Source organism: Mobula hypostoma, chromosome 8, assembly GCF_963921235.1.
Source record: "Mobula hypostoma chromosome 8, sMobHyp1.1, whole genome shotgun sequence".
Taxonomy (NCBI): Eukaryota; Metazoa; Chordata; class Chondrichthyes; order Myliobatiformes; family Myliobatidae; genus Mobula; species Mobula hypostoma.
Window position 1 is genome coordinate 138,335,213 of NC_086104.1, and position 19,442 is coordinate 138,354,654.

The following is a 19,442-nucleotide window of genomic DNA, read 5'->3' on the forward strand; positions in this document are numbered from 1 at the left end:
GAGTGGATTCTGCCAATCTGACACAGGGACAAGTAGGGTCAGTTGCCACAATCAGTGTTGTCTCATTAGTTGATATTTAACAGAGAGCCTGACAAAATGTAGGCACACGGTCAAGTCAAAGTGATAATGGAATGGGGAGAGAAAAAAAAAGGGTTTAATTTAAATGAGCTTGGGCTATAATTAACATTAAAATGTTTGAATCAAATGGAATTGGCATTGTTTAAAAGGCATTTAAACAGGCACATGAACAAGCAGGGAATGGAGGGATGGAGGCCAAACTGGGATTAGTTTAAATTGGCAGCATGGCGGGCACAAACACCATGGGCTGAAGTGCCTGTCTAGGAAGCCGCACTGTTACGTGTTCCACATTCTAGCACCTTGAGTGTTCCAGGAGTTGTGCGTGTTTCCCTGAGGAGTTGGTCATGTCGAAGGTCCAAGCAGGTAGAGGCAGCAAGCTCCCTTTTCTGATTACATCCAACTGGATTCAGTTAGGTTTTAGCAGACGTGCAGCTCTGATGGATTTTATTTGTTGTATACAAATGACTGGTAAACCAAAGCTAAATACTGTGCCTCTTGTGAATGTTATATTGTAACAGAAAACGCTGGAAATAACTAGCAGCTCACAGAGTAGCAGAATTAATATTTCATCAGATTTAGCCATCACAGGATTTTAATCTCCGTTACCTTAGTTGTAATCCAAGACTATACACAATATCCTCATATCATTTTAATAAATCATTTCAGGTCTGATGAGGGAATGTGTTCAGAATTTATTCTTAAGTAACTACAAAACATAAATATCATCAACCATTCTGCTGTTTTACACAAACATGAAAGCTAGTTGACGTGTTTGGATCAAAAAGAGATCTGAGAGAGGCAGACTTAAAAGACAGTGAGAATGCCTGCAGCACTATCGCCAGGTTCTGGTGGTTGTAGGTTAAGTCCAAGGTCTAGAAATTTGAGCATGTAATATAAAGGTGACACATTGGCAGTGAAGGAATGCAGCATGTTGACTCTCTGATTGGGTGTTGTACTGAGTCAGTCTACCCTCACCTGCCCTTTCAGGTTGACATAAATTAATAATACTAAAGATCATAAAGTAATTTTTCCGATAAGCTATCTGCCACATCTCTGAAACGATGTTTCTTGGAGAGCTCCTCTCCAAGTTGTTATTTCAACATTTTCTTCTCTCCTCAGCCTTTTCACACTGCAAATCGTCCTTAGTTTTTCTTTCGTTAAGATGCAGGGCTTGAATGTTTTTGGCATGTGAGAAAACATACCAGATGGCTTTGTGCATCAGAGTGACATTGTTTCTCGCTGGGCTGCGGAGAGTAAATCACAGGCTTTAAGCATGGGAACATGTAGTAAGCACACTATGTTTCACAATCCTAAACCTACATTTCTGATGTCCCGCTCTTTTGGGCGAGGCTGATACAGGATTCCTGAGGTGGCTGTTACTGGCCTGACAAAGATCGATGCACTGCGTTGCAGTAGTGGAGGTGAATTTTTGAGGGAGGATCAGAGCTGTAGGAAGCTCCTTCATCACTCCACCTTCCCACCCCACCTATAAAGAACAAGTCTTCCTTTGACCATGGAAGCATTACGACTAATGATGGCCAATCAGTTGCATGCTGACCAAAAGCAACTTGAATAAGGACAGGCCCCATAACTTCCTTTCTGCTGGCTGCCTTCATCCCATTTGAAGTCTTAGAATCATATACAACACAGAAACAGGCCCTTCAGCCCACTGATCCTGCACAGATCATCAAACATCGAGTGACATCAATCATACACGACTCCAGTTTTATTCCTCTCAGCTCCTCACACGGATTGCAATGGCTAATCATCCTAGCGACCTGCGCATCTTCAGGGTGTGGGAGGAAGCTGGAGCACCCAGTGAAAACCCACGCAGTCGCAAAGAGAACTTACAAATGCCAAGCAGCGTCAGAGGTCAGGATTGAACCCTGTCGTCAGAGCCGTGAGACTGCAGCTCTATCTGCTGCGCCACTGCGCTACCCTCTTATATTCAGTGATACGCAGCTTGGCTTCCTCAGCATACATGCGTGCTCAGTTTGCAGCAACTGTGTCAAACATGGATTTCGCTGCGAATGATTCCACTCCTAGGCTCTGCTAGTCTGCATACACACATTACACCTCAGAGGCCAGCAAATCATCATCCTGTGTGCCAATTCCATTTCACAATGATCTTACATTTCAAATCAATCACGAAAACAGATCATAATTTCTCCCGTATCTTTTAACGACCAATATTAGATGTGGTGTTCAGGGTGTAGTCTGATCCCAGGAATCATTATACAATATGCAACCTCTTTTGACCTTTACACCACTGTTGTCACAATGTAATCTGATGTACCCGTGACTTCATTGATTGTTGGGAGGAGGCTATTGTGTAATAAGATTACTGAGGTGCGTAAATCTTCTTTAAATCATTCTCAATTGCTTCAGCGTTTGCAACTCATTTTCTTGCCCTATACCGCAGAACGCGTAAGATCGAGGGTTAGTGATCTTGTACATAAATTCCATAAAATCATTTCACCAACAGAATCAACTTGTTCTGTTTTCCGTAGGTCCTGGAACGTTCCCGTGATGTAGTTGATGATGTCAGTGTATCATTGCGACTCTGGGATACATTTGGTGACCATCACAAGGACAGACGGTTTGCCTATGGCAGGTATAGCAATGCAAAAGGTGAAAAGGCCTTGCTTGAGTTAGATTTGGTGAGGAAAACTTACCCCCCCCCCCCCAATAATCAGATATCTAATTGAGGAATTGGCCCAAAAGTAGTGAAGCAAACATTGGCACAATGTCTGGAATATTCTGAGACTGCAGATGCTAGAAATCTGAAATGAAAACAGAAAATTCCAGAAGCACTCAGCAGGTCAGGCAGCATCTGTGGAGAGAGAAACCGAGCTAACATTTCAGGTTCAAGGCATTTTCTGTTTTAGTTCAGAATGTTCTGAAAAATTAAAACAGTGTTGAATTTCTCCACGTCCCTAAGAAGGTACCTCATCTGTCAAACCTCCTTTGGGGTTAACAGTTATGAAGAAAGAACTGGGAGATTGCATAAACCCAGAAGGCCTTTTATCAGTCCAGTGCTAATACTCTGAACAAAACTAACCATAAGCAAATGAAATAGTGAAATTATATTCCCCAATCTACCAGCTGGAGCTGCCAAGTTGATCAATTTTTCTCTCAGAAAGGCACTGCTGTCTCTTTCTAAGTGTCAGCCCAATCTAATTAATCTGCAATAACGTTCCTTGGCCATATTTTATATATTATGTTTTTAAAAATATGTCTTTGACAAATGTATCCAACCTGCAATGATTCTACTGGTATGTGTACTTACCTAAAAGCAAGGAGAACCTGAAGCTGATTATAAGATTTTATCCATGTGCAACAGATGTTCACATCTGTTTTATTCATAAATAAATGTGCTTGTTAGCCCAATCAGTAAACAAGTATGTTGACGAGAAAGTGTGATAGAAACAGGAGAGACAGGTGGGGGAGATGAAGGTAGGCGTAAAGAGGCTCCTATAAGCACAGCATGAACTGTATGGACAGAGTGGTGGTCTCTGTGATAAATTGCAGCTTATGAGATTTTGAATCTATCCTGTACAAAGCCACGTGTTACTCTCATGCGCATTTGTGTACTTGTGTCGTTTTGCTTTCAGGTCTGATGTGGTTGTGCTTTGTTTTTCAATTGCTAATCCCAACTCGCTGCACCACGTCAAAACCATGTGGTACCAGGAAATAAAACACTTCTGCCCACGAGCACCTGTTATCTTGGTTGGCTGCCAGCTGGACTTGCGGTACACGGACTTGGAAGCAGTTAATCGCGCACGGAGACCTCTTGCAAGGTACGTCCATTAACACCTACATCAAAGTGCATAGGCAAGAATGCAATAAATTTAGAATAAAGCTTTCCACCATGATGACGAGATCTCAGGATGATTGATCCATTGCTTCCCAGCTGAGTTAAGGATTGGATCTCGCTCAGGGTTCCTGCTTTGGACTGGAGTCAAATGCCCACGACGGAAATGCGAAAGCAGAATTTTTCCGCAGGATTCGTTTGCCAGTTCGCCATGTCAGTCTCATTCAAACTTGTGAGAGTTTCCAAAGAGGATCAAGAATCCGTCATGAGTCACTGTGTTCAAGGAAGTAAAGAATAAATAATTGAATGAAGTGGGGAGTAAATCAGAATCTTGGTTATCCGTGTAGGCTGTCAAGGCAGATGGCTGCTATGCAACTTGACTGATGTTTTATTGAATTAAGTAGAACTGAATATTATGCAGTTGATTTAAACTTATCTTCTAATGTCTATTGTATTAACTTTTCAATGATTCACATCGGTATCATGTGATTATTGCCTCTCTATATTTGATTATGCGTCTGAGTGACATTTCAATGGAGAACAATTTCAGTTACTTTTATTTGTTTTTGGTCCACTGAGCTGTGCTGCCCAGCAACCCACTGATTCAACCCTAGCCTAATCGCAGGACGATTTACAATGAATAAATAACCTACTAGCTGGCATGTCTTTGGACAGTGGTAGGAAACCAGAGCACCCGGGGCAATCTCACACACGCTGGAAGAACAGACAAACTCTCTTACAGAGGACACCGGAATTGAGCTCCGTACTCCAACGCCCCAGTTGGTAATGGCATCGCGCTAGCTGCTACACTACTGTGGTGCCCCATGTAACTTAGTAGAATCTACAGTTCTGTGCAAAAGTCTCAGGCACCCTAGATTTTTTTATATGGTTTCAGATGGTATGGCTCCACAGAACCCTGATCTCAGCGTCATCGAGGCTGTCTGGGATTACCTGGAGAGACAGAAGCAAGCGAGACAGCCAAAGTCTGCAGAAGAACTGTGGCAAATTCCCCAAGATGCTGGGAACAACTTACCAGTCAATTTTCTTATTAAACTGCGCGACTGTGTACCTTAGAGAATCGGTGCTGTTTTAAAGGGTGGTCTCAGCAAATACTGATTTGATTTAGTTTTTTTTTTACTGCTTACTGGTCTTTATAGTAATTTTTTTGATATATTTACAAACTTTTCTTTTCATTATTTTTGAAAGCATCTTTGCTCTACAGACTTTTTTTTAACATGTGCCTAAGACTTTTGTACTGATTTTATCTGCATGTCTATAGGTTTGAGGAAAAATGGATCAGCCATGATGAAATGGCGGAGCAGACTTGATGGGCCAAATGGCCTAATTCTGCTCCTATATCTTATGGTCTTATTGAGTCAAATCCTACTTCATGAATTCCAGTAAAGAAAACTAGACTGATATTCCCTTACAGTCCTGAAGGGATTTTGCACAAATTAGAAGTGCCATTCTTTGCATAAATTATTGAAACAATGACTGTTCTCCTACCTGAACCTCTTAGATGCTATTCTGAGGACCAGCAGCAGGGCTGCCCCTGGGATAAAACACTCAGCAGGTCTGGCAGCATCTGTGGAAAGGGAAGCAGTTAACACTGCAGGTTGAAAACCCTGTATCACATCTGGGAAAAAGTTAGTCTGAGTAATAGAGAAGGGTGGAATAAAGGGAATGTCTGTATTCAACTGAAAATGTAGCCAGTGGATGTATGTTATGCTCCTTTTTCTGTGAGTAGCGAGGGCTGGATGATGTTGTACAGTCGAGTGTTCTGAGATGTGCCAGGCTGGTAAAAATATCCAAATGAAAGAAGGAAGATTTGAGAGGCAAATGACAAGCAGAAAAGGTCAGTCCTGCTACAACAGAGAAAGACTAAGAATTCAGTAGTGAGTCCGGCAGACCTAAAGATTACCCTAGGTCCTGACAAATATTTATTCCTCAACTGGCATCACTAAAACAGAATATTTGATCACTATTACATTGGTGATGTGGGAATTTGCACAACTTAATTTCTTAGGTGACAAAAAAAATGACTGTGCTTCCGGACTCTTCTGGAGGCGCCACATAAATAAAAATCCATCTTTTGAAAAACAAGAAATTTTGGGAGACTGCTGGCTCTCGATCTTTTACCTGTGGGTGATTCTTTTCCCACTAGAACAATGTTGCTATGCTACACTGATCCCATTTAAAACTCCTACAATTGAGATTATGGTTTGAATGTTACTTTAAAAGAAAAAATCAACCATTTTCTGTTTGCTCTCTTTCATTAGATACATGGTATTCAGTCTTAGAAGTGTACTGTATTCAATAGTGCACTCTTCCTCAATATATCCTGAGCTATAATGCAGATTGGCCAAAGCAATATACAGTTCTAGTGAATATTTTCTTTGAAGCATACTTGAAAATCCCTCAGGTGGCATGCTTTGATATTTGTAGAGAAATTTCAGTATTGTGCCTTAACAAATGAGCATAATATGTCAACTTCTGAATGACCTATCCAACTTGTGTTTCATTTCTCTTGGATTCACAGGCCAATAAAACACAATGAGATCTTGCCTCCTGAAAAGGGTCGAGAGGTTGCCAAAGAACTCGGAATCCCCTACTATGAAACCAGTGTGGTTGCCCAGTTTGGCATTAAGGATGTGTTTGATAATGCCATCAGAGCTGCCTTGATTTCCAGGCGACATCTCCAGTTCTGGAAGTCCCACCTAAGAAATGTTCAAAGGCCTTTACTGCAGGCACCGTTCCTGCCTCCCAAGCCACCTCCCCCCATCATCACTGTCCCTGACCCGCCCACAACCAATGAAGAACATCCTGCCCTGCTGTTGGCTAATCCCCTTTGTGCAGATGTCATCTTAGTGCTTCAGGACAAAGTTAAAATCTATGCTCACAAGATTTACTTGTCTACCTCCTCCTCAAAGTTCTATGACTTGTTTTTAATGGATCTCAGTGAAGAACAGGAGCCCATCAGTGAAAGATCAGTGAGTCACAGTGACAGGCAGGGCAGGGAATATCTCATGAGAGCTGCCAGTTTTGACGTGAGTGAAAGCACAGATGAAGTTACTGCCGTCCAGCCATTGTCAAACCTAAGGGCTTCCACAAGTGACAGCATCTTGAAACTTAATGCTTACGATAACAGCTCAAGAGCGAAGGCTTGGCTCAGAAGGGGGAAGATTCTCTCATCATGGAGCAGAGCTTTCATTAGCATCCAAGAAGAGGTGGCGGAAGATCCCATCAATTTTAACAATCGGCTGATGACTGTTGTCAGGATGGACTACTCTGTTCACCCTGACGCGTTCAGGGCAGTGATGCGCTACTTGTACACGGGTCAGCTGGATGAGAACGAAAAGGAGCTGATGCAGATTGCCCACATTGCTGAGCTTCTAGAGGTGTTTGACTTGCGCATGATGGTGGCCAATATCTTGAACAATGAGGCCTTCATGAACCAAGAGATTACCAAAGCATTCCATGTAAGGAGAGCCAATCGAGTGAAAGAATGCCTTGCCAAAGGGACTTTCTCAGGTAAGTGTGTCCAGTTTCTGCCTGCTGTGTTCAGAAAGTTTTTTTTTAATTTTAATTTTTGCTATGGTGGGGATGTTGATGTATTTTACAAGCAGGTGTCTAGCATCACAGGTCCATGATGAGGCCTTGTACCCAGAATTCCACGTCATTTTCTTACCGCTGCAACAAGATAACTTGAAGGAAACTTCTGTTTAACAGCCAAGAGATGAAAGTTGAAGGCATCAGCTTACATAAGAAAGGAAGCCCTAGGCCAAAATGGGTATTTTTGTTTCTCTGCCATCTCGATGGGGGATACCTTTAGGTATTTGTTAGCTTTATTAGTTTTGTCACATCTACGTTGAAACTAACAGTGAAATGCATCATTTTGCATCGAATCAGATCAGCGAGGATTCTGCTGCCGCACCTCCGGTGCCAATGGGGCATGCTTTCAACTCACTAGCCCGAATTGTACATTTTTGGGATATGGGAGGAAACCCAGAGTATCCGGAGGAAACTCACACAGTCACGGGGAGAACGTACAAACTCCTGACAGACAGCGGAGGGAAATGAACCCGGGTTGCCTGCACTGCAAAGTGTTGTGCGAACCATTACGCCAAGGGGGATTGAGTACAAGAGCAAAGAGGTCCTTCTGCAGCTGTACAGGGCCCTGGTGAGGCCACACCTGGAGTACTGTGTGCAGTTTTGGTCTCCAAATTTGAGGAGGGACATTCTTGCTATTGAGGGAGTGCAGCGTAGGTTCACAAGGTTAATTCCCGGGATGGCGGGACTGTCATATGTCGAAAGGTTGGAGCGACTGGGCTTGTATACTCTGGAATTTAGAAGGCTGAGAGGGGATCTTATTGAAACATATAAGATTGTTAAGGGATTGGACACGCTGGAGGCAGGAAGCATGTTCCCACTGATGGGTGAGTCTAGAGGCCACAGTTTAAGAATAAGGGGTAGGCCATTTCGAACGGAGTTGAGGAAAAACTTTTTCACCCAGAGAGTGGTGGATGTATGGAATGCTCTGCCCCAGAAGGCTGTGGAGGCCAAGTCTCTGGATGCTTTCAAGAAAGAGATGGATAGAGCTCTTAAAGGTAGCGAAATCAAAGGTTACGGGGATAAGGCAGGAACTGGATACTGATTGTGGATGATCAGTGAATGGCGGTGCTGGCTCAAAGGGCCGAATGGTCTACTCCTGCACCTATTGTCTATTGTCTATTGCCACTGTGCCAACTAGCGCTGTAAAGCGTTTTGCTAACTGCTACGCTACTGTGCCGCCCCACCATACGTAATGTTGAAATCCACTGTAATCAACGTCACAGCTGGTTAAGATTAAAATGCCTGGCTAGTTCATTTGTTAGAGAAATGATTTGCCAAAGTGAGATCTGTTCAGTGCTGTACCCGGCCTGAGAATTGTTCTGTCAAACCAGTCTCAGCAGTAACACCCCAATCAGGGGACTGATGAGCATATATGAGGAGCCTAGCTTCTGTTTCAGCTGTAGACATGCCAGTTTTCTTTGGACAATGAAAATGCCTCCTATCGTGGGTTGAACAACCTATTTAGCAACCTTACATCAAGCAGCATGCTGCCAAATAGTTAGGTTAAGACAAAAGGATTAGTGCTGGAACACATCAAAGGAAATGTTGCATGTGCTGGAAGTTTTATTTACTCTGGAGAAACTTAGACAAAATTACAATCTAGGCAATACACACAGTATGGTCATTCAATTTACAAAAAATCGCCTTTACAGCATTTACAAATAACTACCCAAAAATTTAAGATGCAGAATAAAGTTCCCTCTAACAGGATTGGCATAAAGAGATAAAGTGAAATAATAAACACAAACATTTATTTACAGTTTTCATTTCTTGATACGTGTGCAGATGACGCACCTTTGCATCATGGAGAAAGTGCTAGAGACCATTTGCAAAGAATGCATCACCCTCTACCCCACCATCTGCCATTATGCAGAGGCTGCCTGTGTCGTTTTGTGAGACTGGCTCTTCAGCTGCTGTGATCATCACCTTTTGTACTAACCCACTATTTTCATCACAATCCTGAGCTGTCATTACTGAACTGAGTTCAATATTCCGCTGTCATCTACCTTTCCTTTCAACATGTTCATGCTGTTCTCTCCAGGTGGAAGGAAATTGCTTTAACTAATATGTCAAAGTTGCCCTTGGACTTGCTTCCACACGCAGTGAATGAGAAGTTTAGTTCTATACGTAGATTCTCCAAGTTGTTTATTGTCAATCTCTGTCAGATTGATGTGAGTTGGTGGTCAACAGCACTAATGGACTTGGTGGGCCGAAGGGTCGGTTTCTAAGCTGAACTTCTCAATGCCTCTAGGTTCCTGATAGCTAAACCTCTTGTAATCCGGCAACTTTGAGACTTTGGTGTTGAACAAGTTGATTTTCCTCACAGTAGGATGTTACTTCTATCAACACACTTAATCACATGATACATAAATTTTCCAGTGAATCCGATGAATTTAAAGTACAGTATGTGGGAAACTGGACCCGGTGAATTTAAAGATGCTGTGGGAAAGAGGAGAAAGTGTACAATATCCACCCACTTTGAACCACAGTTTGCTGTCTGACCCTCACCCACTTTCTGGCCAGATACCTACCAAGTCTCTAATCCAAGGATTCCAACCTGGGGTCCACGGATCCCTTACTTAATGGTATTGGTCCATGGCATAAAAGAGATTTGGAACGTCTGCCCTAATCCCAACCACACATCTAGCCCATACACCCAGACAACCTCACAAGTGCATGCAGCTACAGATAGTAACTTTAATAAGGATAGTAACAGATAAAAATGGCATTCTACAAATAAGTAATTTCTGTACAATCATGTACTGAATTATCAAAGTTTTACTGTAATTTATTTCTGTACAACTAAAGAACCTACCTTGTTGCTATACCTCCGTCAGTCCCAACTTGCCCTGTTATGCATTGGAAGCACCTTTTCTATCAGCAAGATTTGAATCTCAATGTCCAAAAAATAGGCATTAAATAAATGCAACACACATCAAAGTTGCTGGTGAACGCAGCAGGCCAGGCAGCATCTCTAGGAAGAGGTGCAGTCGACGTTTCAGGCCGAGACCCTTCGTCAGGACCTCGGCCCGAAACGTCGACTGTACCTCTTCCTAGAGATGCTGCGTTCACCAGCAACTTTGATGTGTGTTGCTTGAATTTCCAGCATCTGCAGAATTCCTCGTGTTTGTATTAAATAAATATTTATCACTGGAGAGCAAGAACCAATGTGTTAAGGTGGCTGGGACGTTGAAGAACTTTCACTCTGATTTTTGCATCAGGGCTCAATGACACTTTCACGTGGGCATGTAGTGTCTGACTAAAACGTAGTGTAGACACTGCCTCTTTGGCCCACAATGTCTGCACTGAACATAATGCTGAATTAAACCAATCCTTTTTGCCTGTGCCTCATCCACATCCATGCATTCTCTGCATGTTCACATGTAATATTAATCAGGTTTAATATCACCAGCATATGTTGTGAAATTTGCTAAATTTGTGGTAGCACTGCAATACAATATATAAGAGAGAAAAAGAAAAACTGTGAATTACAGTAAGTGTATATATATATAATAATAGTTATGTTAAATAAGTCATGCAAAAAATTAGAAAATAAAAAGTAGTGAGGTAGTGTTCACGGGTTCGATGTCCATTTAGAAACTGGATGGCAGAGGAGAAGAAGCTGTTCCTGAATCACTGAGTGTCTGCCTTCAGGCTTCTGTACCTCCTCCCTGACGGTAACAATGAGAAGGGGACACATCCTGGGTGGTGGAGAACCTTAATGATGAACACTGTCTTTCTGAGGCACCGTTCCTTGAAGATGACTGGATACTACAGAGGCTAGTATCCATGATGGAGCTGGCTAATTTTAAAACTCTGCAGCTTACTTTGATCCTGTGCAATAGCCCCCCCCCCCCATACCAGACGGTGATGCAGCCAGTCAGAATACTCTCCATGGTACATCTGCAGAAATTTGAGAACGTTTTTGGTGACAGACCAAATCTGCTCAAACTCCTCATGAAGTATAGCTGCTGTCTTGCCTTCTTTATAGCTGCATCGATATGTTGGGTCCAGTCTAGGTCCTCAGAGATATCGACACAGTATAGCAAATTTATAGGAGGCATTTGAGCTGTGCCTTGCCACACAGTCATGGGTATAGAGAGAGTAGAGCAGAAGGTAGCTTGTAAAATGATCCAATTTTGCACAGAGCCCCTGCTTCTCCAGCTTGAGGTTCTCAATTCCATCCCAGTTGCACCTCCTCCACTTTGAGCAGCCCTGGACCAGAGGTTCCTAGGAGACAATGGGGACATTGCATACTCCAGGGAGGCTCTGAACACACCCTCAAATCTCTTCCTCCATCACATGACGTAACTGCAACACAGTCACCAATAATCTCCCGTGGAATTCCTTATCTGGAGAATGTTGAGCCTAGTGAAACAGCCACTGGTTTATTTGTTATTTTACTGTTGTCACATGTGCCAAGATACAGTGGAAAAACTTGACTTGCACACTGTTCATACAGAGCAAATCATTACACAGTTCATTGAGGGAGAACAAGGTTAAACAATAACAACACAAAATAAAGTGTAAGAGCTACAGGGAAAATGCAGTGCAGATAAACCATAAAGTGCAATGTAACAACGGGATAGATTATGAGGTCAAGAGCCCAACTTACTACAATAAGAACTACTTAATAGTCTTATAAAAATAGGGTAGAATCTGTCCTTGAGTGTGATGCTATGTGCTTTCAGGCTTTTATATCGTCTGCTTGATGGGAGAGGGGAGATGAGGGAGTATCTAGGGTGAGTGGAGTCTTTGATAATGTTGGCTGCTTTACTGAGGCAGCAAACAATATAGTCCATAGAGGGGAGGCTGATTGCAGTGATGTCCACAACTCTTTGCTTAAGATAAACGAATCCTTCCGAATTGTTTCAGAACGGAGCATAACAGTTCAGCACAGACTACAAAGGACTTGCTTATTTCTGTGTTGTCGTCTTGTTTGACTCTGTGACTATAAGGGAAAACTAGATAAATATTTGATGGTGAGCAGATTGTAAGGGGGTGATGAAAGTGCATAGTGAGAAATTGAGGGAAGGGCAAGGCATGGACGCATTGGACTGAATTTGTCTTCTGGATGAAATTTAGGATGACGCTCCACATCTTCTAGTCCTCAACTTGCTGGGCACAAAAGTTTGCCACTCCTTCTGTCACAAGCAAAAATTCTATGTAACTTTTTCTCCAGTGGCAAAAATAAATTGCGAATAATGGCCTGAGGACATTTTGAGGGAATTAACATGAGTGAATAATAATAACGTAATACGTTAATGGGCAAACCAGTGTTGTTAAATAACCTGTTGATGGTGTATTCTGATTTACACAGAGGTAGCAGATGGTGAATGTACTTAAATATAATTAAAGCCACAATGGTTTTCTATCATCCTTGGCTAGGGAACAGCCCATGTGTTCAAAAGAATAGGCACCAATCCTCAGGCTTTAGACAGCTGAGGATTTCAGTAAACAGATCTCAACAAGTCTCAAGAGATTGCAAATAAATTTCATATGTCTTTTTCCATTTGATAAAATGTTTGGAAGATTCATCCGGGATCAGCTCTTTTGCATTTTCTTTCCCTAGAGAATTGCCACTGCCTAGGAATTGTGCTGAAGGCATTTCCGTGAAATCTGTTCATGTGAAATCCACTGTGAATTTAATTCATATTCAATTAATTCTTTTTTATGTTAGTGAAGGATTATGAGTAGTTAGAATGTGAAGGGAAATTTGCTGAGCTTTTCTTTCTCTGAGGTTTCATTCACAGTATTTCATGTTTACACCCTAAAGACAGTTTTGGAAAAATAGCTGCCCAAAATATTTAAGAAGTAAAGATATGTAAATTGACTCCTCAAATACACCAAACCATGTACACTCAGCACCCTTTGAATTTGCTACTTATGCTAGCTCCTGGTCCAGCAATAGCTTAGCTTTAAAATCTCCAAATCTTAAAATACTTCCACAGCTTCTTTCTGTCACTGTGTGTTCTATCAACTACAAAGACCTATAAGATCTATTTGCTCCTTCCATTCTTTGCACCCCCAATTTTAATCACTTAACCCTTGGTGTTTAATCTTTCAGCTGCCTGATATTAATTTACTGCTGACTCTTTCTTGAGGTGCTCCTTTAGTCAAACTGTTTGTGTTCTAAGTACCTACCTGAGTGGCCCATATCCAATTTGCATGGAAATGGTGCTGTAAAGGACCTTGGGGCATTCATTGTTGTTAAAGTTGCAATGTGAATGCAAATAATTGTTTTGTACTTGCAGTGGGGTTTTTGACACTAACACTGCACACACACTGGACATTCCCTCTTCTCCCCTCTCCCATTGGGCAGAAGGCAGAAAAGCCTGAAAGCATATAGCCCCCAGCCCTAAGGATGGCTCTATATGTCGAATATATGACTACTGAATGGTCTCCTAGTACAATAAGATGGGCTCCTAAACCCAAAATCAAGCTCGCTATGGCCCTGGCACTTTAAAGGGGCAAGTAATAACGAAGTGCAGTGCTGATCAATATGAACGGGCACCGCTGTATTCTGTAATCGGAACTGGCCACGTTACCTGCACTGCACTTTCTCTGTAACTGTAACACTTTATTCTGCATTTTGTTATTTTTCTCCCTTGTTGTAACAGAATGATCTGTTTGGATGCCATGTAAAGTAAGTCCTTCACCGTACCTTAGTATGCATGACAATAATAAACCAGTTTACTAATCATAGTGGTTAGTGTAACGCCATTACAGCGCAAGCGATCACTGATGCGAGTTCAATTCCTGCCGCTGCCTTAAGGAGTTTGTACGTTCTCCCGATGAACGCGTGGATTACCTCCAGGTGCTCTGGTTTCTTCCTACTTTCCAAAGAAAATGCAGTTAAGATTCACAAGATGTGGATGTGCACCAGAAGCGTGGCGACACTTACGGGCTTCCCAGCACAATCCTCGCTGATTTGATTTGTGGCAAATGAACGTTTCACTCTGTTTCGACGCACATGTGACAAATAAAGCTAATCGTTTTAATACTGGTGATAACTCTTCCTTTAACATGCTTTTAAAGTTTTTCCCTCTGAAATCTGCACACGAGGAAAAATCTGTCCTTTGCTTATCCACTTCCGATTACAGAATATAGTGGGTGCCCATTCATATTGATCGGCACTGAACTGATTACTACCTGCCCTTTTAAAAGTTACATACCTTGAGTTTCATTTTCTTGCAGGCATTTGCAGGAAAATAAAGGAATGCAATAGAATTTATGAAAACGTATCATAAGTAATATCACAAATATGTCCCATTCGACAAAGGAGGAACCAAGGAGGAAAGTTTCTTCCTAGCTGAATTTAGTTGATGGGATGGGAATGGTGTGAGGCCAAAGAAGAGAGAGACTTAAAAAAAAGAGACTACTGGGTTCAAGATATTAGGAAACTTTTCATTCAAAAGAAAGTAGAGATATGAGATACTGTCCTGTACAAAGTTTCTGAACGTGGCTGTCAATTGCAAATCATAAATCAAACTCAATGACTCTTGTTAGGAGGGGTATCTACGAATGTGGAACCAGGATTAAGATACAGCTCATACTGAGTATGCCTAAATTCAGGCAAGGCATCCATTACTTCGACCTTCTGGGTCCCAAATTGGTTATCGAACAGTGTGCAACATACAGGCCTGTAAGTGTCATACATATTGAATGACAGAAGTCTTAATGTGTACAAGACCTGTGTCTGGCAGATGTATGCAAATAATGTAGATCATGATGTCAGTCAATTATGTGAGTTAACACATCCATATAAGATCTCAAGAATGCTAACCTTGTGGAGCTGGACACAGAATTGTGCAGCTGGAGGTAATATCCAGTGCCATATTTTATCATAATTAATTACTTCAATTTGATTTCTAGTGAATGTTGGTTTGAGAAACATCTGGTGTTTCCAAAATTATTAGAAGTTTGTAAGGTCCACAGTGAGTGATGTGCCAGAAGCTTGTGGTATCTGTGTTAGCTGTAAGGCTGCTTCTATACCATCTGCTCTCTGACATAATAGAAATTATTAGGTGAGTGATGACAGTCTGATCCATGGAACAAGGTGCAAGGCAAGTATTGCACTTGGTGGGATATGACATTTAAATTTGCTAATCTTGCTTGCACATGTGAAGTCATTTGCTAAAAATTCACTCCTTTGCAGGTGGCCAAAACAAACCCAGGAGCATTAGCACATGGTATTCTGTTCCCGGAAGTCACTCCATGATGGAATGAATGTCAGGCCCAGAGCACAATGTGCTAATGTTTTTTTTTAAAAAAACAGCAAATTTAGTGGCACCAATGCTCATGAATTCCTTGAGCTTTTGAGGTGCTGCATCGAGATTCTTGGTGCATAAGCTAGCTCAGACTATTCTGTACCATTTCCCTTTCAACATCCAACTGATGGGCTACCTGGTGCTCGGTGGTGGAAGATAATTCCTCTTTCACACCAGTGCTTTTAGCACAGCGTCATGCCACACTACCTCCAGGTTATTCAATGGATGCTTGAGCAAGTCATTGTATTCTCTCCCAAACACGATGAAATCAGCAGATGCTGGAAATCCAAAGTAACACACACAAAACACTGCAGGTCAGGCAGCATCTTTGGAAAAGACCAAACAGTCGATGTTTTGGGCCAAGACTCTTCATCAATCCTGATGAAGGGACTCACCTAAGACGTCGACTATTTGCTCTTTCCTGTGGATGCTGCCAGACCTGCTGAGTTCCTCCAAGCATTTTGTGTGTGTTGCTTTGGATTCTCTCCGGCCAGTTTAAAAGCCACAATATTCCACTCATTTAAGAGATGCAGGCAGTCTTTAAATAGGTCAGGTTAGCTTCATCTGATGCCAGCATTTCTAGAAGTTGGGCTCCCAGCTGAGAATGTAGTGAGAACAGTGCAGTTAATACTGGCTAAATACTACAATAATTAATGAGCTAGTCACATAAAAGTTGCATGATGCTTTCACGTAGTCAAGTGAGCAAATCCCCATTGCCTCTTTTCCATATTGTCCAATTTATTCTGCAGTGTACTGCTGTCAATACCTTGTGGTTGAAATACATCAGAGTACAGATGCTGTCAAATGCTATGAACAATCTTACTTCGCTGAGGAAACTAGGTGAAAGCCAAGGCTGACAATACTTTAAAAAGGGCAGGAAATTAGATAAGGTAAATGAATAACTGATCTTTCATCAGAAGAAATGTAATTTGAAATTGGAAATAATTAAGTCAAGGATGTCTACAGAGTGTGGTTGAGACCAATTAACGAAAAAATAAGTGTTTGTAACTACTGACTGGATTTGGGAAAGTATAAAAGACAGATTACTTCAGATTTGTGATATCCATTAGCTTCCACAAGAATAGAGTGGGCTACAGTATTCAGACAGTGCATTGCCCAAGTAATCTACTGCAAAGGGCGTTAATAAAAGTAGGCGGCTCGATTAGTGCAGGAGTGGGTGTACTTAGTATTGAATGAAGGAAGTAATTGATATGCAGTTAAAGAAGAGGGCAAGATTCTGAGGGACCTCTGCTAATGGATTTTACTCAGTGGATGTTCAGTCTGAGAGGAATAAGACCAAAAGCATAGGAAGAAAATTGGGCCATTCAGCCCCTCAAGTCTGTTCCACCATTCATCACGGCTGATTTTATTTTCCCTCTCAACCCTGTTTTCCTGCGTTCTCCTCTTAGCCTTTGACGCACTTACTAATCAAGAACCTATCAATCTCTGCTTTAAATATACCCAATTACTTGGCCTCCACAGCCATCTGTTGCAACCCTCTGGCTAAAGATATTCCTCCTCATCTCTGTTCTAAAGGGACAACCTTTATTCTGAGGCGGTGCCCTTGGTCCTGGACTTCCCTACTATTGAAAACATCCTCTCCATGTCCACTCTATCTTGGCCTTTCAATATTCTATAGGTTTCAATAAGATCCCCCTTCATTCTTCTAAACTCCAGAGAGTATAGGTCCAGAGTCATGAAATGCTTCTCATACATTAACATTTCATTCTCAAGATCATTATTGTGAAACTCCTCTGGACCCTCTCCATTGCCACCATATCCCTTCTCAGATAAGGGCCCAAAACTGCTCTCAATACTCCAAGTGCAGTCTGACCAGTGCTTTATAAAGCATCAGCATTACATCCTTGCTTCTATATTCTAGTCTTCTCGAAATGAATAACAACATTCCATTCGCCTTTCCTACCATCGGCTCACCTGCAAGGGAATCAATCCTGCACTTGGACTCTCAAGTCCCTTTGTACCTCCGATTTCTGAATCTGCTCCCTGTATAGAAAATAGTTTATACCTTTATTCCCTCTGCCAAAATGCATGACCATACACTTGAATGTCAGTAGTTTCAGGCTGAGCTTTCATTAAAGACCATGGCTTGCATTGCGAAGAACAGTGCAAACATATTCAAGAGCTTTGAACACACTGTTCCAAAGCATTTTACCCAGCCGACGCTGGTTACAGTACTGTGCTTGTTAACGAGGACCATGTCATCTATAAAGAAATGTGTTGGCTTTCTAACTATTATCTTTGATTGTGTCGACTTTCTCAAAAATGGGCACAGATGCACTGCCAAAAATCATTGAAAACTTTCTGGGCACAAACAAGAGAAAATCTGCTGATGCTGGAAATCCGAGCAACACACACATAATGCTGGAGGAACTCAGCGGGCCAGGCAGCATCTATGGAAAAAAGTATCTATCTATAGAAACCATCGACTGTTCTTTTTCCATAGATGCTGCCTGGCCTGCTGAGTTCCTCCAGCATTTTGCTGTGTTGTTCGAAAACTTCCTGGGTGGAAATTTTTTGCACTGAGCTATCCAATTTAGGGAAAGTCAACTTGTTAGTTCTGATTTTTTTTTCAGGATCTGTGTTTCAATGGCAAGAAGAGTATGCACTACCCACCCGTAGGTCTCCTTGACAAGGTGGTAGTGAAAGAGAGAGCTGCAGATAGATTTTTTTTGTTGAAAAAGGATCTAGTGCTTTCCCTGCATATATGACGAGTAAACTCTTCTTGGGCTTTCAGTGGGTACAGGTGTCGATTATAACCGAAGTTTCAATGACAAATTCTGCCACCTTCATCAGGGATGATCCTCGAGATTTAAAAAATGTATTGACTGAGATACGGTGCAGAATAGGCCCTTCCGGCCCTTTGAGCTACACTGCCCAACAGTCCTCTGATTTAATCCTAGCCTAATCACAGGACTATTTACAATTAACCCGCCAACCGGCACGTCTCTGGACTGTGGGAGGAAACCGGAGCACCTGGAGGAAACCTACACAGTCACAGGGAAAATGTACAAACACTTTACGGGCAGCAGCGAGAATTGAACCCAATGTTGTGCTAACCATGACACTACAGTGCCACCCCAATGAGATCCTCCCTCACTCTTCTAAACTCCTGTGAATACAGGTCCAGAGCCACGAAACGCTGCTCATACCTATCGTTGTTGTGAAACTCCTCTGGACCCTCTCCAATGCCACCACATCCTTTCTCAGATAAAGGCCCAAAACTGCTCACAATGCTATAAGATGCTTGGACTATGGAGTTATGCTTCACCAGTTATGGGGATCAAGTGGGAAAGTCACATTAAGACCAAAGATCAGATTAGCAATCAAATAATTGAGTGGCAAAGCAGGTTTAAGAGATCATTATAAGGTGTTGCTCAGAGCACACTTGGAGTATTGTGAGCAGTTTTGGGCCCCTTATCTAAGAAGAGATGTGCTGGCTTTGGGAGGGGAGGGTCAAAGGTGTGTCATGAGAATGATTCTGGGAATGAAAAGGTTAATATATGAGGAGCATTTGATGGCCCTGGTTTGTACTCACCGGAGTTTAGAAGAATGAGTGAAGAACTCATTGAAACCTATCGAATAATGAAAGGCTTAGATATGTAGTGAGGATGTTTCCTATAGTGGAGGGAGTCTAGGATGAGAGGGCA

General features: G+C 42.0%; 1 protein-coding gene across 4 annotated transcripts in view; it reads left to right on the top strand.

Annotated features, from left to right (window-relative positions):
- Positions 1–19,442, top strand: part of LOC134350990 (rho-related BTB domain-containing protein 2-like) — a 141,886-nt gene that overhangs the window by 70,322 nt on the left and 52,122 nt on the right. For 3 of the 4 annotated variants that reach the window (XM_063056943.1, XM_063056942.1, XM_063056941.1), the window contains 3 exons: positions 2,589–2,692; positions 3,693–3,878; positions 6,432–7,423. In XM_063056943.1, the coding sequence (XP_062913013.1) occupies positions 2,589–2,692; positions 3,693–3,878; positions 6,432–7,423 (1,282 nt within the window). The remainder of the gene's footprint in view (positions 1–2,588; positions 2,693–3,692; positions 3,879–6,431; positions 7,424–19,442) is intronic. The other variant, XM_063056944.1, reaches the window with a different exon arrangement.